A 24,796-nucleotide genomic window follows, 5' to 3' on the forward strand; every position below is an offset into this window, starting at 1 on the left:
CTGCATAAAACCACTTTCATTGGGTATAACTGAACATTAAACAGCTGAGTGAGGAAAAAAACAACAACAACCTTTTGATTATCATGTCATAGATGAGTTCATGTGATATATAAAATTGTATAATAATAATAATAATAATGATAATGTGGTGAAGTTCAGAGTTGTCTGGCAATAAAGTATCATCATCACCACCATCATCATAATTCCTATATTTATTGCAAAAATTATATTAATATAATTAGCCTAATATATGTAATATTCTCAGATTATACTGAATGCACTACCAAAATGAATAAGTGTTTCTATGCCCCTTTTCCCTTTAAGAATAAAATAATGTACTTTGCTTATTAAATCAAAAGAGTCTTGTCTGTCTTTGGCGATGGGTGGGTGGGGGGTTGTGGGCCTGAGCGGTGTGGATGACTACAGTTAAATCCTGGAATACTGTGTCACTCAGTAGATTTAAATAAAACTAGGTGTAGCTCATCAGAATTTATTATTCCTGTTCGTATGCAAGAAGTTTCACAGAGCTATCAAATGAAAAGAAAAACAGTTTTAAGCTTATTGCGGTGATATAAATAAGTTGTAAAAGTAAAGTTATACTGTAATATTTCTATCAGAGACGTTTTTTTATGTTAGCTCAATAACAAAAATAATAATAATAAGAAAGTAAAATACGTTTTTATTTATATAGCTCCTTTCGAGATAAATATAACAAAATCATTCGCGACAAAATGCGACTAGTACAGCTTATGGCAATAATAATACTCTTTTGGTGTGGTAGCGCTTTCGGAAGTTGTGCAGTTCCGTATAAACCTGTTTCTTCAGAACCACAGACGTTTTTCTCTGTCACAGCACTGTCATCAGTGACGTCAGTCAGGGTTGTAATCGGTCACGTGAACAGCGCAGGTCTGGATAAAGCGCTGCTCGGGAATACACCATTTATTCTGGTCGGTCCAACCCTCTGTGAATGATTTTTTATTATTTTATACATTATAATATATGTGTAGGTAATTTATTTAAATCTGAACTGTAAGAAATAAACATTTATCATCAACGGGGACCTGGGTTTTATTTTCAGCGTGTACTCATATTCGACTGATCATCTTTCATTCGTCGTGATGTGAGTAGATTCTTCTTTTGTCGAATATCTTTTTTAAAAAAAAATACAAGCGACGCTCGCACACGTAGTTTCTGTGCTTATAGTAATTTTTGTGTTATTATTATTTTTTTAATATTATATGTCTGAGATCCCATTTTTGTAGCTTTATGTTTGTGTGTGTTATACACTGAAGGCTAATTTTAATGTTGGATTGCTGCTTGGAACAATTAACGGCAAACATGTCATATCACTGTCCAAGAGCTTCATGCAATGCAAGCTCAGATTAATTCTTTGCGGTGAGCATCGGTTTCTGTGTGAGATTTTCTGTGTATACACTGCGCCCATTGGTTACAATGAAGTCATATGGAGGCTTATTCCATTGCCTCCCGTGTCGGTGCTCCATAAGATGGCCTCTTTAGATGTGGGCATATGAGAAACCCCCTTTATTTTTATGGTCGCTGTAGCCAGTTGTTTTTTTTTAAATCTATTTATTTAATTTTAACCATTTACTTTATGGTTAACCCAGTAGTCCTTTTGCACGTGCGGTTCAAGCTTAACGTACAAAGCCCTTCAGCGTTCTCCTATTTTCAGCACCACCTTATCTCCTTCATCTTTCTGCTCTGTTTATCTTGGGCGTGTGTGGTTTCCTCATCAAGCGGCCAGGGCTCCCCCCCCTGTCCAGCATAAGGAGTGCAAATGGCTGATGAGGGTGAGGGTTGTCTTCATGGCTTCATGGGGAACAGATGCTTAGTGAAATGTTGTGGTGGTTCCCTCCCTGTTCACACTGCCCATCCTCCCTGCCCCCCTGCTGTTAACACAGCCCTCTAATCCCTCCACAGCCCTACTCGGACTGTCCAGCAGCCACTGCCTCTGTCTTTTGGGCCATAATTACAACAACACACAAGCAGAAGTCAGAAAGAGGGAGGATCGATTTTTCAAAGTTTAATGTCTGCCTTCTGAAAAAACAACAACAAAAAACAAAACAAAACAGAAAAAAAACATGTTATTGGCAAGAAATATCAAAAGAGACTGGGGATAAATAATCGGTCATGTTGCTTCTGATGAAATATAAGTTCATTCTAATTTCCGAAATTGGCTTTAATGCCTATCCAGCACTTAAAAATATATTTTGGTGCAAACAAAATCATGTTTGATATTTAGGGGTTTTGTCATCTGCAGAGCTTTGGCAGTTGGGACTTCTAAAATGTGAGGCAGTGCATTTTAGTTGAGAGCTATAATCAGAGTGTGCTGCATACAAATGCTACAAATGTAAAAGGAATGTTTAAAATGATGCAACAATTTTATAGGACTGATGCAAGTTTAAAAAACTCATCTTAGAACATGTTTTAGAACATAAGAAGATACACAGAAGGTGTGATGCTCTCAGATACCATGAAAAGAAAATATTAGGTTTGAGGATGCTTAAGAGGGAAATGTCAGGAACATTATGGCACAAGTGGTTAACAAATTACTGCAAAACGGACGGTTGACGGAGACTCACGCAAATAATAGTGGATGCGAATAGGGAAGTTGGTTTGCTTGCAGTAAGAGGAAATCCGCCGTGTCCTTATTTGTCCTGTTATTAAGAAATGCAGTGAATGAAGCGGTTGCAGTTTCTGTGGCGACTGTGACTTGCTCACTTCCAGTGTTTAGTAAACTCGAGACTGCCTAGAATAAGTGAGATAATACGAGAACATTTCAAAATTAAATTTCAGTCAAAATATTTGTGATGGAGTCAGTTTGATTTCTGTGTTGGGGGGGGGGGGGGGGGGGGTTGTCACTAGAACATGCACTTAGTGATTGATGGGATGAACAATCACATACATGAAAGTGGATGATACAGGCCAGTAACCAATCTGTTTTACCATAGTCATCTCTGTGGTATTAAATATGATATCACACTGATAAAAAATAGAAAGCATTTCCAGATAAAAGGGAAACACTGTGGGCAGTCATGTTTACTAAGAGTGTTTGTTTCCTCGTCCACAATCACATGGAAAAAAAAACATCAATTCACATAAACAGATAAAAGATATTATTGCGGCCGATTCTCCATCTGGTAAAACATGTTTCTCAGACACATCGGTCCAGGCATGTCCCTATTGCCAGTCTTGGCAGCCGGGGGTCGGTCCGCCAGGGCCTCCGCTCCTGGCCGCCACCCGGCTCACAATGCACCCGACCCCTATGGCGCCTCCTGCGGGTGGTGGGCCTGCGGGAGGATGGGCCCATGTCTCCTCTTCGGGCTGTGCCCGGCCGGGCCCCATGGACTAAGGCCCGGCCACCAGACGCTCGCCCTCGGGCACCCTCCCCGGGCCTGGCTCCAGGGCGGGGCCCCGGTAACCCTATCCCGGGCAGGGTAAACTGTTCCCTCGATATTCTTTTCATGGGGGTCTTCGCGAGTGATGGGAGAAGGGAGCTGGAGATCGACAGACGGATTGGGGCTGCGGCTGCAGTAATGCGGACACTGCACCGGTCAGTCGTGGTGAAGAGGGAGCTGAGTGTAAAAGCGAAGCTCTCAATTTACCGGTCGATCTACGTCCCTACCCTCACCTATGGCCACGAGCTGTGGGTAGTGACCGAAAGAACGAGATCGCGGATACAAGCGGCGGAAATGAGCTTCCTCCGAAGGGTGGCTGGCCTCTCCCTTAGAGATAGGGTGAGAAGTTCGGCCATCCGGGAGGGGCTTAGAGTAGAGCAGCTGCTGCTCCACATCGAAAGGAGCCAGCTGAGGTGGTTCGGGCATCTGGCAAGGATGCCCCCTGGGCGCCTCCTGGGCGAGGTGTTCCAGGCATGTCCCACCGGGAGGAGGCCCCGGGGCAGACCCAGGACACGCTGGAGAGATTATATCTCTCGGCTGGCCTGGGAACGCCTTGGTATTCCCCCGGACAAGCTGGAGGAGGTGGCTGGGGAGAGGGAGGTCTGGATCTCTTTGCTTAGGCTGCTACCCCCGCGACCCGACCTCGGATAAGCGGATGAAGATGGATGGATGGATGGATCGGTCCAGGCAAAGACAAATAATCTACAGCATTCTGATTAAAGGAAACCAAAGACTGTGTATCATCACAGGAGTCAGAAATGTTCAACCTTCTGTTCTCTGCTCAGTTTTAATGTTGTTGCTATGGAGAGGATTAGATATAATTTTAGGCCTCTACTTCCTGTCGAGGGGGAGGAATAGACGCAGTAATGTCGTGGTGGTTGGAGCAGGAGATTACATCTATATTTAATCCAGAACCTTTTGAGTATTATATGACACATCTGTCTAGCTTTTAGCTGTCAGCATTTGTGTAATACCTACTGGCAGCAGGTATGTTGTGTAAGTGTTGTGCGCGATCAAAGAACAGGTGAATCAGCTGAACAGAATTATTGTGGCCTTCGGCTTGTTAGGTCATTAGGTAAAATGGATTCGGCACTGGATTACAAAGGATTTTGTGCCACATGAACAGCTGGCGATATGATAAAAGATGTGACACACAAATTTCTGCTTAGAAATTCTGGGGCAGGAAAGAAAGTGGTAAAAGAATCGCTTCTAGCTTTTCCAGCAGCATTATTTTGGGTCAAAGTCTGCAAACATTTCACCTGGTTTTAAACAGATTTCACCTGTAATTATATTTCATGACTTTGATTGTTCATTTGGTTAATGGGGAAGGACTTATTTTCTAAAATAGTTAGAACCTATTTAGAAAATAAGACCAAAATTAACTATCATATAGATGTTTAACAATGTAAATTATCTAACATAAGAAAAGAAGCCATCACATTCTGCCAGATAAGTAAGTAAAATTTACTTACTTATATGGAACCTTTAATTCATATAACACCTCCTTTAAGGACCACAAAGTGGTTCACAACTACAATAAAATTACAAATATTAAAACACAACAATAATGTCCACTAGTTTAAGTTTCTAAAAGCCGTTAGATAATGTGAATAGTTCATTGAAAAGTAGAACCGCAGAAGCAACATAAAAACAAGACCAGCTAAGCAATAAAATAAATATACATCAGTGTTTTTCAGAATAAAAAACTTTTTTGAGAACCTGAGTAAACCGTAGAGGAACAAATGCTACGTTGTAAAATGCATAAGTGGCAGTGTAATGAATGCATACATATTTTTCAATAAAATAAAATTGAGTATTGAAGGAGATCTGAAAAAACAAGAAACCTTTTTGCTCTTTACACGCCGAGTCATCACGCGTAACCATAGGGCTCAGCACAAATAACTGCGAAAAAACATCAACTACTGATGGAAAAACAATGTCGACTGGAAGACTGTCAGGATGGAGGAACCTGGTGGTGATGAGTCATCATTTCAAAAACAAGCTTATGAAACAGTGGACTGATCTTTGCTGGTAAATTATTTTAAAAGGTCTTGTGATTGAAAGTGAAAGCCAGTCAGATACCAAATTCTAAATCTTGTTCAGTAAACAACTGAATCTCTGTCATCAAGCAACATGCTGCAGTATCTTGCTTCTACAAATTATCTTTTTTCCATGCTCTTGTGTTAGGAGTTAGTTTTGCACTCTGAGCCTGTAAGCAGTGCTTAGCTGTCTGTACCATCACGCAGCCACAGGGAGGAACAACACACGGGACTATTAGATTTAAAGCCAGTAGAAGCCAAAGTCCTCAGTAGATGAGATATGGCCATAGCTCCTTGTGTGCCAAGGTTCCTAACAGTGACACATCCATCACAAAGGAGTGAGACAACTATTCTACCTCCCACATACGCCAGTGGGGAAAATAATAGGCAGCTGTTTATCAGTTTGCTAGTTTGTGTGGACAAACTGCTGAGAGAGATAAACCAGGCTCTTCAACTGAACCACAATAAGCTGGCCCAGCACTTAGAGGGCTTCCAGGGTTCCATGCTTTGTGATAAAGCCATAACAAGCTAATTCACTGGCGCGCCCTCTATTCCTTTCATTTTCATGATGTTTTTGAGCCCAAAATAAATGCTGTCTGAATATTACAGCTGTAAAAGCCCAGAAAAAACTGCTTGCCGAGCAACAACGTATCCTCTCTTCACTTCTGAGTGCTCAGTTACAGTTCAATTCTAGTTTCCATATGCGCCTTTTTTCTTTTTTCTCTACAGAGGCATGTGTTCTGTTTTACATAACCAGCCATGGCATATAGCAAGGTCACTGGTTGCAAGCCCTCCCATATTTCTCGGTGAAATATGATGTTTTTGCAGCAAGGAATGTATTTTAAGTGCTTCCATGTGCTCTCATTATGTGCTATTTCTTTGGTATGGTATGCAATTTAATGCACTGCAGGAGAAGTGTACATTTTACATGCTGCATTTTGCCTCTTTTTTCAAATCTAGTACAACAGCTAATACAGAGTAAGGACATTTAAGGGTTATCCAGTGTATAGAGTGCACTTTGTTGACCCCCCCCATGCAACTTCCACTTTTTTATTTTGCAGCCAACAGTGTGGGAATGGGAAATGATGGAGGATAAAGGGCCTCGTGTAGCAGACTACTTTGTGGTTGCTGGCCTCACCGACTCATCCAAGCCTCTAGAGGAGGATCTACACTTTGATGATGCTGGTCCCAAATCTGTGAAACCCAAAGCCCCTATCACGGATGTCGCTGTCGTGATACGCTCTCTGGGAGAAGAGGTACCCCCAGGCTTCACCTGTGTTGAAACTACCCCCTCAGGCCTTTCTGCAGAGCTCAATGGAGCCAGTCTAAGGGGCCCACAGATATTCTTGTGCTTTAAGCGAGGCAGAGATAAGCCTCCACTGACAGATCTCGGGTAAGAAGTAATCCTCACTTACTGACCTTTTACTCACCCAGCAGCACTAATAACTCCTCCGCTTAGGGTCACTGTAATCTGCTTTAATGCACATGCTCCAGTCTGAAGTCTTGATCAGTTTTCAAAAATATAAAAAGTCACCAACACCGTCTGATATTTCAGGGTTCTGTATGAGTGGAAAGAGAAACTCAAACCCGGATGTCACATCGTTCAGACCACACCCTCAGGCCGCCCTGCAAACATCAGCAGCTCGTCCTCCCAACGCATCTACATCACCTACCGCCGTGCACCAAAGAGCCAGCCACACACCTCATTGGCTGTCACCGATGTCTGCGTTATCATCCCCGGCAAAGGGGAAACGCCCCCTCACACCTTCTGCAAGGTGGACAAGAACCTCAACAGCAGCATGGTGGGATAGAGCTCTGAAAAATAATCACTTAAACCTAGTTTGTCTGCCCACACAGCCCAGATTGTTGCTGCTATGTGATGAACTTTATCTTTCTCCGTATTTCAGTGGGGATCCTCGGTCTACCTTTGTTACAAGAAGTCTCTGGCTAAAGCAAACACAATCGCATACAAAGCAGGTAAACTGTGCAGAGTTTGTAGCAGTGAAAAGAAAAAGGAAGTTTAGTCATGGATTTGTGTCAGTCATTATCAGTATTCATATAAAGAATATGTTTAACATTTCTTGCATGTGTTTGTGTCCAGGTCTTTTGTGTAGGTACCCCGAAGAGGACTATGAGTCCTTTCCACTGCCAGAGTCAGTGCCTATGTTCTGCCTGCCCATGGGGGCAATGATCGAGTGCTGGCCTGCACACACCAAACACTCCCTGCCTGTTTTTTCCACATTTGTACTAACGGGAGCCTCTGGAGAAAAGGTAAAATCACCTTTGTACGTAGTTGCTTTTTTGTATTCTTTTCTTTTACTTATTTTGTAAATGGCCTGTAAATGGCCTGTATTTATATAGCGCTTTACTAGTCCCTAAGGACCCCAAAGCGCTTTACATATTCAGTCATCCACCCATTCACGCACACATTCACACACTGGTGATGGCAAGCTACATTGTAGCCACAGCCACCCTGGGGCGCACTGACAGAGGCGAGGCTGCCGGACACTGGCGCCACCGGGCCCTCTGACCACCACCAGTAGGCAACGGGTGAAGTGTCTTGCCCAAGGACACAACGACCGAGACTGTCCAAGCCGGGGCTCGAACCGGCAACCTTCCGATTACAAGGCGATTCCCCTACAATACCACACATACAAAATATCTCCCTTAATTGCTTCATTTCAGCTAGCATCTCTATCTTTAGCTCCACCTCTGTCTCTCACTGAGAATTAGGATCCCTTATGGATTAGACTGTTTATGAAGTGCAGCTGTATTTCTAAGAATACCAGACAATCTTAATCAACTTCTGAACTCTGACTGGAATCAAAAGTGGTCTAAAGGGTGTTTTTGGAATACCAAAAGCCTGTTAGCCTCTGAAAGCACTGCAGCATAAAAGATTTTTTTTGTATTGTGCGGCTGAGTGTAGCTCATCTTTTGAATAATGGATGGCTCATGCACCACTTGGGCTGATGTGCAAGTTTTAAATGCTGGATGCTTCAGTGTTTACTGCTTCTTGCCTGCAACCTCTAGTCTGCAGGCTAGTCTCATGGCACTTTAGGCTAGGAATGACTTGTGTATTTATTTGGGAGAAGGAACTTCAAAGGGCGGATTTATTATGTTGAAAATTCTCTTGTGAAGCCGCCACTACATGCTCAATGAATGTGTTTCTCAAGGGACTTGTGGCTACTGTTGGGTTTGCATTAGGATAACAAGCGTGCGCATCCTTTAGATGCATTGTGCATTCTTCACGCAATTATCTTGGGGGCCCTTTGTGTGCAGGTGTACGGAGCAGCTATCCAGTTCTATGAGCCTTACCCAGAGGAGAACCTGTCTGAGCGTCAGCGCTCACAGCTCGGCCTGCCAAGCTCTGATCTCAGACCTGACGAGACCAGAAATGTTTACAGCAACAAGAGCATCTGCTTACTCTCCCACTGGCCCTTCTTCCAGTCCTTCAGGAGCTTTCTCACCTTCCTCTACCGATACTCCATCTCTGGGCCACATTCCCTGCCTATTGAAAAGTTAGCAACTTTTACAGATTTTATCCCTTTCAAATCAGACACTTTAGCTCACAGCCTGATAAATCATACAAAAGTAAGAAGTGTTACAACTTTACTAACTGAATTGATTTTTTACTCACAGGCACATCTCTCACTTCATGCAAAATGTGCCGTTTCCCTCCACTCAGAGACCGCGCATCCTAGTCCAGGTGAGTTTATGAGAAATCACTTCAACTTTGTACGGGTGGGTTCTTTGTTAAATTTGCTCTAACTCACTAAATTTTGCTTGTGTCTTCCACAGCTGTCTCCACATGACAGCCTGATGCTGAGCCAACCTGTGTCCTCTCCGCTCCCACTCAGGTAAAGATAACAATAAATTTCAGAATTACAACATCTTGCATTTTTTGCAATCCTAATCTGAAAACTTGTGTTGTTGTTGTTGTTTTTTAAATTGCCGTGTGTTTTTGTGTGGTAGTGGGGGAAGCCTCTCCACGTTGCTCCTGAATCTGGGCCCCAAAAATGCTGCCACTCTGCTCGTGTTGGCTGTCACAGAGCACAAGATCCTGGTTCATTCCCTGCGCCCCGCTGTACTCACCAGTGTAACCGAGGCCCTTGTGTCTGTAAGTATTGTCTTTTTTAATCCTCTTTTTTTCCTGACAGTAAAACGAAGGTCTTTCATGGGACCATAAAAATCTTTTGTATATATTGTTTATAGTAATTTTACTTATGATCCTTTTCAGATGATTTTTCCCTTCCACTGGCCATGTCCATACATCCCTCTGTGCCCGCTGGCTCTGGCAGATGTTCTTAGTGCACCATGCCCTTTCATTGTGGGCATGGACTCCCGGTACTTTGATCTTTACATCCCCCCGGCTGACATCACTTGTGTGGATCTGGACACCAACACCATCTCCCAGTAAGTGACCTCTTACTGCAGCCAGTCTGTGCTACTAGATGGCCACCTTCAAATCAACTCTTATGTAATGATAAGAGGTGGAATGTGAAGTATTTTTACTGTACAGAAAAAAAAACATGTTTGGATCCCACTGGTCTCCCACATCAATTCAAAAGGTATTCTGTGAGGATATCAGTGAATCCTCCCTCCCTCATATCTTTTTTGTTTCCTAACTGTCCTCCCGTGTAACAACAACCATCTGTTGTGCTTTCAGAAAAGATGACAAGAAGGCTCTTACGTGGAAAATCTTGCCCAGGAGAGCCTGCAAGCATCTTCTCAATAGTCTGAATAAGCTCTATCAGCAGCTCATTGAGGGTGAGTCCAGTCTGATGCTGTGTCATCCTCTAAGTGGTTTCATGAATAATTTTGGTTGCTTAGGCCACATGAGTCTGTTGAGTCAGCCTCTATGGGCAGCTTTACAGGAAAACTGACAGGATGCACTCACTGTTCCGTTAATAAAATAGTGCAATGATTAGTTCTTTTATAGAAGAGCATGTTGACCATGTATCATTCGCCATTTATGGTTTTTTAACTGATCCTCACCCTTCCTCTTATTCCATATATGGTATTCTTTCATTAGTGATTTATTCAGATTATTGTTTTTATTATTCTATTTCTATTTAATTTAAAAATCTTTTAAATTATGCAAAAATGAACTGTTATGTCCTGCCTCTTATAAAATCTAGATCTTCGCTGTGGTGTTTGAACAACATGACATCATGAATACTGGTCTAGACAGGAACAATTTGCTTGCGACATCATGCCAAGTGGTCTGTTTTTGCTAGCTTTATACCTGTTGGCAAGTTGGTCTCTGCATTTCTTTTAACTAGGTCTGCTGTGAAAATCAGAGTATTATACATAATTTGACTTTGACAGTCTCACTTTTACTCCAGTCTTGAGTGCTGTACTTAATACTTCTTTCCTTGTGGAAAAAGTGTGTGGTCTGTGGTAATAATAATACTGGTGTCTGGTTAAATAACCGGTTATTTGCTATCAGGTGGTTTACGCGCGTATGGATTGTTAAAACATCAGCTGTTGTGTGCCCTCAGGTGGTCATTTAAACCATGAAGATGTGCAGATGGATCACACAGTGACCGACTGTGAGCTTGAAAGTGGAAAAAGCCTGCACACACTAGAGCTCGAGATCCAGGAGGCCTTCCTGCGCTTCATGGCTGCCATCCTGCGAGGCTACCGTTCCTATCTGTTGCCCATCACCCAAGCCCCGTCCGAGAAAACCACTGATGCCAGCTCCCTCTTTGACATCCAAGGTATGTGTCACTCTCAGCCAGTAATATTCACCATACTAAGTCACGGCAAACCATGCTGACAGGTCATGGCTCCCCCCCCTCTGTGATTCAGTGCTGTAGTAAGTCGCGGGGTTAAGGTCTGAATGCTGCTAAGCTGGCCTCAAATCAGAGCTGTAATGACTGTTGTGATTTATGTTAAGCCTCGGTGGAAATTAGGGTTGGATGACAAGTCAGAGAGGCCACTGTGATTAATAGCACAATGTCCCTGCACATCTGTGTGCTATTATGTAAGAGGAGCAGTGGAGAACAAATTGTTTCATAACACAGCATTTATTTTGCGGAAATGTTGGTTACGGCTGCATCTTTACCCCATAAATATTTTGCAAGGGCTTGACAAGTAAATGCAATGATTTAGAATCATGAGACGGATATGAATTCCCCACTTTTTAAGATTTTCAATAAATAATTTCGTTTTCTTTTTTACAGGCTTCTTGAAGAGCAGAGACCGCTCCCATCAGAGGTTTTACTCCCTCATGACCAAGACTCAAATGTTCAGTCGTTTCATAGAAGAGTGCTCCTTTGTCAGTGATAAAGATGCCAGCCTGGCTTTCTTTGATGAGTGTGTTGATAAGGTGAGGTTTACAGCTAATCTTTATTATGGATTTTCAGTGTCAGAGATGATTCATCAAAATCATTCTGCTGCGTAGGAACAAACGCTCTTTGAGCGATATTTAGTCTGGCCTCTGACTGCTGGCAGAAATTCTCTAAAAAAGAAGCAGAAACATTTAGAGGAACAATTAATCACGCACTGTCCTCTAAATTAAGACCTTTTTTGGACTTTATTTAATTTTCAAAAAGAATGAAAAAGCAATTAACAGGAAGTAAAGGCAATAAACAAAAAGTAATTAACACTTCAGCACATCTCTTGGGCCTCTTTGTAAGATCAGCTCTAAGCTTTTCCATCAACTTTATTGTCTGCTTCTTTTTAAAGATGTTTTCTGTCTTCTTTTTGCTTCTTCTGCTGTTCTGATTATCTGCCTTCTTGTCATTTCTTTCTTCTCCTTTGCTTGTCGTTACGGTCCCTGCCTATCAGTTATTTTCCAGTGGAGGAAAGGTAAGTTACTCAATCCTATGCTGCTGTTTAAATAAAATATTTTTAACATTTTCCCACATTGATCCCAATCAAAGGATTTAATAATGTACATTATATTTATGTGCACTTATTTTGAATAAATCAAGGTGGTGTAACAGAGGGCTAGAAAGAAAATGTCTTTAATGTGATGACATGCATTAGATGTCAGAAATCTGCGTTATCCTTTTTGTTGTTGTTGTTGTTGAAATCCCGTGGGATGTGCTGATTATTAGTTTGTGCTAATTCTTCGTAGACTTGACAGATTTTATGAACACAAACTGACAACTTGTTTTGTCACACCCTCGCACAAAAACACTAAAACATCCGCCTCCTCTGTTCGTGTGTGTACGTGTGTGTGTGTGCTAGTACACTTGTGCAATCAGGAAGTCACATTTACATCCTGCTTGAGGAGTTTGAACTGTATTAATGGTCATTGTGGTTATTATTGAGAAGTGGAAGCCTTGATTCATACAGCGTCATTGCTGCTGAGGTTGACAACAAATGCGTGATTGAGAAAGAGCTCTCGGGTGTAAGAGGAAGGGCAACAAACAGAGAAACACAGAGCAGAATTGAAGTGAGGGCAAACAGGTCAGTGAGGGTCCGGTGACTGAATCATCCACTCAACTGAGTGGAACAAACCCTGTAATCCAGTACACCGGGGAACTATTCAGCCGCTGCCATAATATTAACGTTTTTGTGAAACTCATGCCCGAGATAAGCTGGTAATCGATTCAGACAAGCCAAGTGAGTGCACATCAGCTCAGTAGGCTTTTTATAATGTCCCAGGAAACTATTCAGAGCTGATTTTCTTTAAAAAAGGAGCATGTATGCTTTTGCTCGGCTTCTCTTTGTTCCTGCTGTTGTTCTCAGAAAGGCATGCAGGCATGCAGGCAGGCTTTGAAAGCTTCTCTCCAGACAGCAGATAAGTCCATTTGGAGCTGAAGCAAATGTGGCAGTTAAGTATCAAGTAGTGCTGCCAAAGCTGTACAGTTAAATGGTTTCATGTCCCTAGAGTAACATGGCATCAATTTTGTCCAGGTCACTGCAGCCTAGATTAATTCGGTCTTGGAGAATTCACGGGATCAAGCATTCGGTAGTGCCCTGTAGTTAACTGGAATTGGAGCAAAAGCCATATTTCTGATGCAGGCCGGTTCATTACTGACATCTTTGTGTCCTCACTAACCCTGATATCTGGTCGGATCTGAATGCTTCCAGAAAGCTTTAGCACTTGTAGATTTGTGTTTAGAGAACAGCTAAAAGGAAAGATGAAGACAGCTGCTGAATTTGTGTTTCTCTTGCAAACCAGATGGACAGTGAGCGACCAGAGGACGCCAGACTGATCGAACTGGATGAATCGCACCGCAGCGAGCACACAGTCTACATCAACCCTCCAGAGCTGCCTCCGCCATCGCAGGGAGAGGAGCATCCTCTGTGCTATAGGTACCACACTGCAGATGAATCTCTAAATGAGAGAGGCAAGACAGGGGGTTTCTTTTTTTAAAACTCTGTCCTGTATGCTTGAGCAGCACACTGGGTGCTGCTCCCAAAGGACAGACTCATAAACTGCTTCCGTTGTTAGACTTTGTCACTGCCACAGGGCTGTGTGGTTGTTTTGAGCTGTAACACATTACTTTTGGATTCTTATGTTGGTGCCTCAGGGAAGAACCAAACTGTTGTAGGAATAACTCAGCTTGCTAGCATTTATGAGCAATCCATGTCTATTTTTAGCTTATGTAACTGTATATAAGGGAGTATACATTTCTTTCTGCAGCTACTCTGCATTTCCTGTGCTAAATGCTGAGCTTCTGGAGCCTTTGGAGGGAGCAAGTCCTTCATCGGCAGGCATAGCCTCACGCCACAGCAGTCCAGCCAGCCCCACAGCCATCTTTAGACGCTCTAAACAGGTCCTTAAGAATCTTCATGTCAATTTGGTTTCTTTCATGAACAAAGATAAACCTAAATATGTTCAAATTAATGTCACATTTACTCCTGTGCCTATTCTCCATAATCATGTGTAAGGATATGAATGTGAATCCAAAATGCAAATCTGGTTGTTAATAGACAATGAATCACATTTACATCTGATCTTTTTCATCTTAGGAGATCAAATCAGCTCAAAGGATGGCCAAAACATATTCATCTATGCCTCAGATGTGGTCCAAGTGTCTGCTTCGCCACTGCTACGGCCTGTGGTTTATCTGCTTGCCAGGATTTGTTGGCAACTGCCACTCCAAGGTGCGAGCGCTGCGTACGGCTTATGATGTGCTGAGGAAAATGCAGGACAAAAAGCTGCAGGCTCCAGATGAGGTAGGAAACTGCTCTGGATAAGAAAACAATACAGATCTGCCGATATGATTCAGAAAAGACGACGCTGCACATTTTCAGTGTTAACGTGTTTTTTTCTCCAAGGTTTGTTACCGTGTGCTGCTGCAGCTGTGTGGACAGTACAGCCAGCCAGTCCTGGCTGTGAGGGTGCTGTTTGAGATGAAGAAAGCTGGAGTTCAACCCAATGCTATCACATATGGGTACTATAACAAGGTGCGTGCTATCGGTCGTTAACAATACAACTAAGAAAATGCAAGCAATTTGCATATTGGATTGAGATGGGAGCTTAAATCTTAAAATATGTTGTATTTCTTCTCCAGGCGGTATTAGAGAGCACCTGGCCATCGACCACCAGGGGAGGTTACTTTCTATGGGGAAAGCTGAGGAACGTGCTCCTCGGTGTGCTCCAGTTCAAGCAAGCAGGAAGGAAACAACGGAACTCCCAAAGAGATCCTCATCTTTCAGGTAAGGAAAAATTAAATTCCTGATTATGTGACTGTCTGTAACAACCCAATTACATATATTTTGGTGAAAAAACAAAACAAAACATACAGATATTTTTTTCATTCAACTACAGCACTTCCACAAACATCTGGCCAAACATTTTGTATAGAGCAGTAATTCTCTGTGAATGCTTTCCTGGGCGGTTACATAGATCACACACATCATATTTTTGCCTCTAGTGAAAACTACTTTTTCCTCTTGTAAATAAAAAGCATGGATCAATCTTGTCTTGTATTAGCGGTTCAGGCTGGAGGGTATGTTGGCAAACTGAGCCCATTAGTAACATCTAAATGTTATCTAAACACCACAGCTCACCTGAGTATTGGTGCTGACCATCTTCATCCTTTTATGATCACAGTGTAACAATTTTGTGATGGATGCTTCCAGCAGGATAACACGCTGTGTCATAAATCATCTCAAATTGCTTTCTTGAACATGACAGTGAGTTCACTGTATTCAAATGGCAGCCACAGTCACCAGATCTCCATCCAACAGAGCACTGTTGGGATCTAGTGGAATGGGAGATTCTTATCATGGATGTGTAGCCAACAAATCTGCAGAAACTGTGTGATACTATCATCTCAAATAACATCTCTGAAAAATGTTTCCTTAGAACTCCGATTAAGGCAGTTCTGTAGTCAAAAGTAGAACTAGTAGTGACTGCTTTACACTCGATCCCAGTGAGGCTTTAAGATGTTTTGGACTGCATCAAATTTACAGAAAATTACTCCTGACTTCATCAATGGTGTATTTTCTTCTTAGTTACTGTAATTGCTTTATGAATTCATGCGACATAGTCTGATCCTGGTTCCCTACCTTGCTTTTTTTGAAACCTTTTACACAAAGTGAAGAGGTTTTCCTCCCTGGCAGTCAAAGTATACAGATTCCTTTTGATCTCAGTCTCAAATTCCCACAACAACCCGCAGAGACCCTCATTACCATAATGACATATTGAGTGATAGGCTTTAATGAAAAAGTAATGCTTTACACCATTTGATACGACATTTTTCCCAGCTGCACATATTTTAACTTAACGTTTTTAAACGTTTAAATTCCCAAAATAAAAACACGATCATATTAAGTGCATCTTCGGTCTTGAGCAAGATTCGTTCACTTTTCTTCACTTTGAGGTAAAATAGATAAATCTTATAGCGCTGGTTGATGCTGTGGCACTCAGAACATTCCTGCGTTTGCTGCAGATGATAATGATTGCAACACAGTTCAGTGAGGGTTTATACATCGCTCATATATAGTGTGAGTGCAGCTCTGGTTTCATAATCCTGTTGGTAGTCTGTCTTTTGTGAAGCCTCTCTCATCCCCTTTCTCTCTGCTCTTATCTCCCTTTAGACGGCAGCGATCTAGACACAGTCAGCCATGGCAGTTTGGACAGCGCTAATGACTCTGCTGAGCGCACCTCCATCGACACCGACTTCACTAAAATGGACTCCAGCGATGATGGATTTAGTACAGGTAGAGAGCTACTGCCCTATGTCGTTCTCATTCCATCTATTTTACGTGCAGCCTTTTACTTTCCCTCATATCTCTCTGATTTATGGGATGTGATTGAATTAACTGCCTTAAAAGTGGCAGAACATCATGAATCTCAAACCTTAATTATTCATCTGCACTGACTTTCTCTCAGTCATTTTACACAAACTAATATATGAAAGACTCCAGTATTAAGGTGTGATGAAAGGTTCACCGTTTTCACTGTTGGTTTTTCCCATACCTGATGTACTTGATTTATATCAGAGAGACGTTTTTGTTGTTTATTTTGATATTATGGAATTATGCCAGGTAATCAGAGCGAAAATCTCTTTAGTGGTTGTGTCGTGTCTTGTTTTTTCCTCTGTGGTTAGATGCTATGGATGGTGAGGTGCAAGGATCAAGGATAGTTTGATCCCTGATTATTTACTTAATGGTGTGAAAGCAATAGGGAATAAAGGGGATGTGTAGTCAAAGGCACTCTGCTAAATACATAGATATACAATATGTGTGCTGCATGTGCCGTATTATAGGTACCTTTCAGCATGTAAGCAAATAACAGGTGATACCTTTTGTTATTTATTTACATTTTATATCCTTTTTGTTCGGCTTGCCCGCCCTCGGCTGGTGGTAGGGTCCATTCAGGCATGGATAAGAGAAAGAAGGCGTAACGTAGATGGAGATGTGGTGGCAGTTTGTTGTGTAGCTGCTTTCTTACTCTTGCTTTTAAATATAACTTTTAAAACTTTCTGCTGCTTTTAAACCAGCCCAGTCAAAAGCATAAATAAATACATATAATAAATCTTTGAATTATGCATTAAAGGCAAATTGCATTCAAATTACATTTTAAGTGATTGGGGAAAATGCAAATGTAAAAGCCAAGAAACAAGCACTTACATAAAGTCTGCTCTGTAATATGTGGTGGTGGAGGTATGGGTGGGGTTGGGGAAAATTGTATTATGTTGGATAGCGTTAGGTAGGCATGTTTCTTTTGTAAGCTCACATCTTCGCAGCTAAGACAAGTACCAAAGCTGAAAAGACCAAAGCTTTTGCGCTAACAATATCATCTGGCACAACTTGTCTCATCAAACTACTGAAAGTGAACAAATTCTTTGAAAATACTCCAAGCACAGTGGAGAAGGTTTGTACTGTCTCCTGCTATTTGACCTTGTGAATTTAATGAAGTTTTTATAAAAATATTCTGTTCCTTTTCTGGTGCCCCTGCTTTTCTATTCTGGGTGTTTTGTGTGCTTCATGCTGAAGGGAATGTCACAAAGCGCTTGTAAGCAAAAACTCTCTGATCAGTTGTCTCATATAAAGCTTCCATGGAGACTAATAGGAACAAATTCTAATTCACTCGAGGAAGAAACAAAACACCAGTGAGAGGACATTTAAAAAGTAAGCGTCAGCGGAGTGATTTCTCCTTATCTTTTTCAGGTGAACAGTCAGACCAAGGCTATGATTCCTTGTCTAAGGAGGAAGAGAGATTGTGCAGCAGAGAGAGTGATGGCACAGCCCTGGTGGAAGACAAAGGAGTCAAGTCAAGTGAGTTATGGATTGCTTTTATGTCGTATCTTTGACACTGGGGGATTATTTCTGCAAAAAGTGACTCACAGCTCACTGCAAAATGGATGCTTTGCCTTTAAAAGCTGGTGGTATCACATCTGGCTGTGGGTGTAAAGTGGGTTTTTTTTCTTGTCCATTTGCTGTTAAATTTAGGTGTTTCTCATTAAAAAAAATACAATCTGCTGATGGATAAACGTGTTATGTAAGCAGATGACTTTTGCCTTGAATTTTGTTGCAAATCATGACATGCGGTGTCTGACTTTGTGTTGTTTTTCTAATTTTTCAGTCTTCATAATCAGTAGTCCTCTGTAATTGGTGTGGCATTTTATCAGAGCCTTAATAACTTATTACTTTTGGCTTAAAATGCAATACAGCTGTATTGTAAGATAAACACATATCCCTTAAGGAACCGCAGAGCTGCCAGTTTCCCTTCCTCCTCGTCCCTGCAGCAGCTTCATGTTGGCGTGAACAGTAGAACACCAGCAACAATTCATTCAAATCTAACAGGATTTTTTAGAATAATGCAAGAGCACAATAATGCCACAGATTTCAGTGGACTAGCCAAAAACGCACAAAAATGCCTTTTAGTGTTCATTCTCAATCTAAATGTTGTTCAAAACTGCAGCGTTTGATGTGGAGGTTCCATTCTTTCTCCCAGCGCCTCCAAATCAAAAGATGCTAACACAGCAATGTTTTATTTATAAAGCAGACTCTCAAGAAGTCGTTTTATTACTGCGTATAACCACTATGTACCGTTCAGCTGAATGCTTTCAAATGTGTTTTTGTCACAGGCAGTGGCCTTAGGCTGGCTTCCAGTCCATCTAGTGACACTCTTCTGAGTGGAGCTTTGCCAAAGGCAGAGAGGCCAAATTCTCTGGACTTGTCTGGTGGACAGGGAACTCTGAGGCTCAGTGTCCCCATTCTAAGTACATCAAAGCAGCTTCACCTTGCTTCTGACAGACTGCATGAAGTAGAGGAAGAGGTCACAGAGACTGATAAACAGAAACACCCAGTGGAGAGGGCCGGCGTTATCTGCAATGCCGGGACAGTGAGGAGGACAGGTATTGAGATGGGATTTGATCCCCTGTCGCTGATGGCAACAGCGACCGTACAGGAATGTGACCATGACAACAGCAGTGCATCCAACTCTAGGCGCAACCTGGCCGAGGAGATTGAAACGTACATGAATAATGGCAACAGCCCCTTGAGCAGCCGCACGCCCAGTATGGACCTGCAGAACCCCTCAAGCCCTTTGTTCCGCTCAGCCTCTTCTCCCCACTCCTCCCCGCAATCCTCAACCCTAGTTCAATCCACTACACACCTCCCACTGCCTGCCAAAACAAAGGAGAGGCTGAGGCAGTCTCCATCTCTTCCTCTTGGTATTTGTAACAAAGACAGAGAGAGGCCTCCCTCTTTGGTTTCACCGTCATCACCCACTCCTTCCACTTCATCGTTCTCCATGGAAACACTGTTCACCCCAACTCTCGACATCTTCAAGAGCAGCGTTATATCAGCAGGAAAGGGTGTGGCTGAGAAAGCTAGTCGTCTCTACTCTCGTTTGTCCTCTCAAACTTCACTAACACAGGTTAGAATTTTTTTAACATATAAATAATTCATGCATATTTGGGATTACTGGCTCTAGGATGAAATCTAGTTACAGTTCTTTTTTGCCCCCTGCAGGACGCAAACTGTGACCGCATGAGTGTGTCCTCACTGACCTCAGGAGAGGCCGATTGCTCCTCGCTGCTTGATAATGACTCCTGTCTAGATCCAGATGGATTTACATCCCCACAGCATGGTAGCGTGTCCCGAGTCAGGAGAAGCCCCGTTGGGCATCATCATACTAACCTGGGCAGCCCTGGCACCCCAAACAGAGTGTTCAGACACAACTCCTTTTCTGGTTCGTTCCACATCTTTTAATAAATATTGTTGTAGTGAAGCTTTTATTTTCGTGTGTTACATTGTTATTTTACAACGTTACTGATACTTACACTGGATGATCAACAAAGTCAATTAAATCAGGTCCCTTTCCTGCTAGAAGCAGCTCTAATCTAAAAAACTCATGGCTTAAAGCTTTGTTGTTACAAGCTCATTATAACTGCAGCATTGTGCAGGTTTGCATGAAAACACTCTTGGCAGTCTAAATTTAGAGTAAGAGTAGGCCTCAGTGATGGAAAGAGTTGGGTGTTGTTCTATTGGAAAGTAGGCCAGCAGGCGTGAGGGATGATGCAGTGTGTAGGTTTTTCTGCACCCAGCCACAGGCCCTATGCTAAACACACTTCAACATGTACACGTGCATGCACAATCACGTGCACACAAGCAGAGACACAGACTCACTAAACCTGCGGCACAAATACAAACACTCATTGCAGATTTTAATAAAGTAATTGCTGCTTTGTTTCAGCTGGACACTTTTTCTTAGTTTCATCCAGATATTTCAAGCTTTGACAGCTGTGTTCAGTCTTGGCTTTGCGTTCTGTGTCTGATTGTATAATCCTCCACTGTATCCAGGTGGTTTGGCACTTCCCTCCAAAACTCCTCACACTCCAGATTCCTCCCCCGACACCGGCCGCTTCCAACCCACTCCCAATTACACCGTAGAGGTAAGGCACCAGCACATAACAATCCCAGTCCAACTCTTGTCTGTAGGCTCGCTCAGGCAGTGTGATGGTTTCTTTCTGAACCTGACGCTTCCTTTTATAGGTGTTGATGTCTAGCTGTTCACTTTGTAAGACATGTGACTGTCTGGTGTATGATGAGGAGATAATGGCAGGATGGACGGCAAATGACTCAAACCTCAACAGCACTTGTCCTTTCTGCGGCACAGCCTTCTTGCCTTTTCTCAATGTGGAAATCAAAGATCTGAGACCGCACAGCAGGTAAAATTTACACAGCACACTATGCTTACAAAGAGAGCTCAAACACTTTGAATAGTTAAAGCCATCAATTTGGGCTATTTTCAGTTACAACATTGTGCTAGATTGTCTTTTCTATAGTATCTTGCTAATTGTCTGGAACATTTTTTTTTTCTTTTTACAAAAGAGCACTAAGGCACACAGACACAGACAAAACATCTTTTATCCCCGTGGCCCATTTAAACAGATCCACTCTCTGTCTCTCATCAGGTCGTCTAAGAAAAGCAATCCGGTTAAAGAGGAGGATACATCCCTGCCACCCAATCCCGAGGAAAAAATCTCCACAACAGACGGTGCAGCTGAGGCGTCTGCAGCTCCTGCACAGAAGCGGGAGAGCAGTGGGGGTGCTGGCCAAGCCCCAGCCTCATCCTCCTCCTCCTCCTGCTCCTCTGCTTCTGCTCCTGTAACAGTGCCCTACTTGAGCCCTCTGGTTCTGTGGAAGGAGCTGGAGAGCCTGTTAGTGAATGAGGGCGACCAGGCAATCTCCTCCCCAAGCGTTGTTGACCAACATCCCATTGTCTTCTGGAACCTTGTTTGGTACTTCAGAAGGCTCGACCTGCCGAGTAACCTGCCAGCTCTTATCCTGGGCTCCCAACACTGTAGCCACGAAGACCAGGTAAATATGACAGCCTGTCACCCACGCAGAATACTTTAATGATGTCATCCCGTGTGCCATCAGCAACTAGAAAAGTGAATATTGTAGCTCATTAGCTTAGCCAAGCGCTAAGGCAAGCAGAAACAGTTTGTACCAACTGGCACTTCTAAAGCTCAGAAAATTATTTGGGACTTTGGTGACTCCTAGTGTTGTTATTAAAAATCAAAACTAACAAAATATAATGCATGAAACCATAACACGACTTGTGCCTACAGAGGACAATGCAATAATGAATTCATCTTTTTTATGTATTTTGTCCCCTTCAGACTCCTCAGATGCTGTCATCGGAGGACAGCAAGCAGGTTCTCGTGAGGATTATGTGGGACAATTTGAAGTTGCACCAAGACAAAGTTCAACCCTGCTACGTCCTGTGGAACACCCACTGTAAGTTAATACAATGTTTACTTTCACAGACTATAGTGCAATAAATTAGAAAAGGTGATATCAGGCTACCTTCAGAAAATTATTTTCCCGGTAAGGTCAGATATTTACATGCAAATGAAACAATGCATATTAACTAGTAGATCATGCATAATTCAGCTCAGGAAACCTATTAATCAAGTCATCTTATCAGTGAGCCACACCTTCAGACTTCATTTCTTCATTTCTCTCATCTGTTAATGAGAGAAATGAGATGAATGAACCTTTGATCGCAGTGATTTTAATCTCTCCCTCTTCGCAGGTGCCAACTCGCTGGTTCGCTCCGGGTTATGTGAAGAAGGCCAACTCTTCACTGTGGAGCTCCTGCAGGGTTTCGTGAGGAGCATTAAGAAGAGTGATGTGCATCAGCCCATGAGCCAGATCATTCAGCTGTTGGGGCCTGAGTTAGGTTTTAAAAGACAGAGGTAAGTAAATAAAGAGGTGTGTGATGAGTAAAATTACACCGGCAAAATCATATGAATGGAAAATCTCATTGCTTTTCTTTTCTTTTCTCTCCCAAAAAAGGAGTCTCTACAGAGAGTTATTGTTCCTTGCTCTGGTGGCTTTGAGGAAGAACAACATTAATATCAGTAAGTTCAGAGCATGGATATTTTAGTTTTTAGTTATTTTAGCAGGACTGGAAATGTCAGTCCACTGCTTTTGCCCAAATATGTAATAATGACTCTTGATGGCTTTAATGATGCCCTGACATTTTGTGTAACTCCATCAGGCGGGTTTTTTTCTTCTTTTTTTCACATATCCTGTACAAAGTTTTGTGTAAACAGCCATCTTGGATGCAATACACTAGCCTCATTTGTACTCTGTACAAAGTATAAGATTAAAGTATTTGAATATATCCACATAACACAGTTTTAGTACCACCTTACATAACCCAAAGTATTTCTCTGACCATCTACAATAGAACAGCTAGCTAGAAGACTGTAGATTCTTCTGCCGATATTCTCAAATGCCTGCTGTTTGTAGTTAATGGATATAAAAGATTTTATATAAAGAAAGCGTGCTGACAGATTCTTAACTTACCATTATCTCGCCTGCAGGTGCTTTCGATCGCGAGTACAAGCTGGCATACGATCGCCTCACCCCCAACCTGGTTAAACTGACACACAACTGTGACCGGCCCCCTGGAGCAGGGGTCATGGAGTGTAGAAGGACATTTGGAGAGCCTGGTTTGTGAACATTTTGTCCCCCTTCTGTAGCTTTTTTTCCTCCCTCCAACAGTCACTGCTGCTGTTGTTGTTGTTTTGTTTGTTTCTTTGTTTGTCAAACTGCTCTTCAGACTCAGGACCAGCTCATCTGACTGAAGCATTAAGCTCTTGTAAGCACAATGGGACTGAACATAATGCAACTGCCATGAGTTTCTTGAAAACTGTCAGAGCTGAGAGGCATGAAGTGACAGGCCTTGTATTTGTAAATACTTTGAAGATATTTTCTGTATAAATGTTTGCACAGTTATTACACGGTCTACTTTATGCCTCTGTTACTGTTGAAGCTGTGAATAAGTAGGTACAACTAAGTGTAAGTTCACCTCGTCGAAATTCCTCAGTGGTCCTGGTGACCTTGTTAAGACTGTTGTTGACTGTGTGTACTTTTAGACGTTCATGTTTTTACAAAGCACTTTGATAAGATGAGCACTTGCCATTTGTTCTCATTTACATGGGGCCGTGTCTCTGCCATGCACACCTTAGTCATGGTTCTGTCTGAAATTTCCACAGGTTCAAGTTTGTAAAGGCAAATCACTTCCTCTTCATGTACACCTCATAAAGCAGACAGGTTAAACTCATATACTGAAATACACTAAACTAGGTTGTAACCTCATAAAATTATAAACCACAAAATTGTTTCTGATTCAAGAATGGAGCCAGTTAATTTATATGCACAATGTTTATTTGTTTTTGTACAATGTACCAAAAGATCCCAAAAGGGAATATTATATAATTCATTAATTTACAGTTTGGGGTTTTTTTTAGGCAATATCTTTTTTTAAAGTAATGATTAAAATTTTGTGTTAAATGTGATTTTGCAAGGATGGATTTCCTTAAAAACAGTACAATCAATCAAAAGGAGATAAATGTTTTCTGTCAACATTTTCTTTTATAAAGACTTTGAGTCACACTAATGGGTTCATAATAATGTACAGAGCATTTGACTCTAGAATTTTGTATATTTTCTTTTTGTCTTCAATGTATGGTGTCGATGTTTTAGATATTTGGACAACAGTGCACTGTTTAGTGTGACATACAGAGTATTGATGGATGTTTTACACACTTATACTAACCGGTCTTGGAACAGACGGTAGTGCAGGCTTATTTGCACTGAGAATATTTAAAGATATAAAGATGTCAAAGGCATTTCTTTGACATGAAAAACAGCTCCGACCTGCCCTCATTCAGAAATCACTTTAAAACACAAGTGTGACAGTTCACTCTTTCACGATCAACTGACAAAAAACCTGGAGTGATGCAGCTCCACAGCTCATTGCTGGACTTTGCAGTAACTGATGATACAATGCTGGATTATATAAGTCTGTGTGCTTGAAATAAAACACCAATCTCACAGCATGTAGACCAGTATTTTAGCCAACTTGTAAAAAAAAAAAAGTCTGGGTAAAAAACAAAACAG

The 24,796-nt window shown here is 42.0% G+C and overlaps 1 protein-coding gene across 2 annotated transcripts; it reads left to right on the plus strand.

Moving 5' to 3' along the window:
• The first annotated feature begins 908 nt into the window (after positions 1 to 908).
• Positions 909 to 24,793, plus strand: dennd4a (DENN/MADD domain containing 4A). 2 transcript variants are annotated; one of them, XM_082539029.1, is made up of 30 exons: positions 909 to 1,120; positions 6,517 to 6,848; positions 7,011 to 7,257; positions 7,363 to 7,432; positions 7,557 to 7,726; positions 8,735 to 8,973; positions 9,095 to 9,161; positions 9,254 to 9,312; positions 9,428 to 9,572; positions 9,693 to 9,868; positions 10,122 to 10,222; positions 10,957 to 11,175; positions 11,641 to 11,786; positions 12,248 to 12,268; positions 13,593 to 13,726; positions 14,058 to 14,190; positions 14,387 to 14,593; positions 14,696 to 14,824; positions 14,932 to 15,076; positions 16,463 to 16,585; positions 18,038 to 18,145; positions 18,958 to 19,751; positions 19,847 to 20,066; positions 20,678 to 20,769; positions 20,870 to 21,045; positions 21,292 to 21,697; positions 22,003 to 22,120; positions 22,419 to 22,581; positions 22,682 to 22,746; positions 23,215 to 24,793. In XM_082539029.1, the coding sequence occupies exons 2-30, from the start codon at positions 6,538 to 6,540 to the stop codon at positions 23,349 to 23,351; spliced, it is 5,121 nt and encodes a 1,706-aa protein (XP_082395155.1). In that variant the 5' UTR covers positions 909 to 1,120; positions 6,517 to 6,537; the 3' UTR covers positions 23,352 to 24,793. The 2 variants fall into 2 exon arrangements, with proteins under 2 accessions (XP_082395155.1, XP_082395156.1); XM_082539030.1 differs by lacking the exon at positions 12,248 to 12,268.
• The last annotated feature ends 3 nt before the right edge of the window (positions 24,794 to 24,796 follow it).

Source organism: Aulonocara stuartgranti (genome assembly GCF_965226115.1).
Source record: "Aulonocara stuartgranti genome assembly, chromosome: 7".
Classification (NCBI taxonomy): Eukaryota; Metazoa; Chordata; class Actinopteri; order Cichliformes; family Cichlidae; genus Aulonocara; species Aulonocara stuartgranti.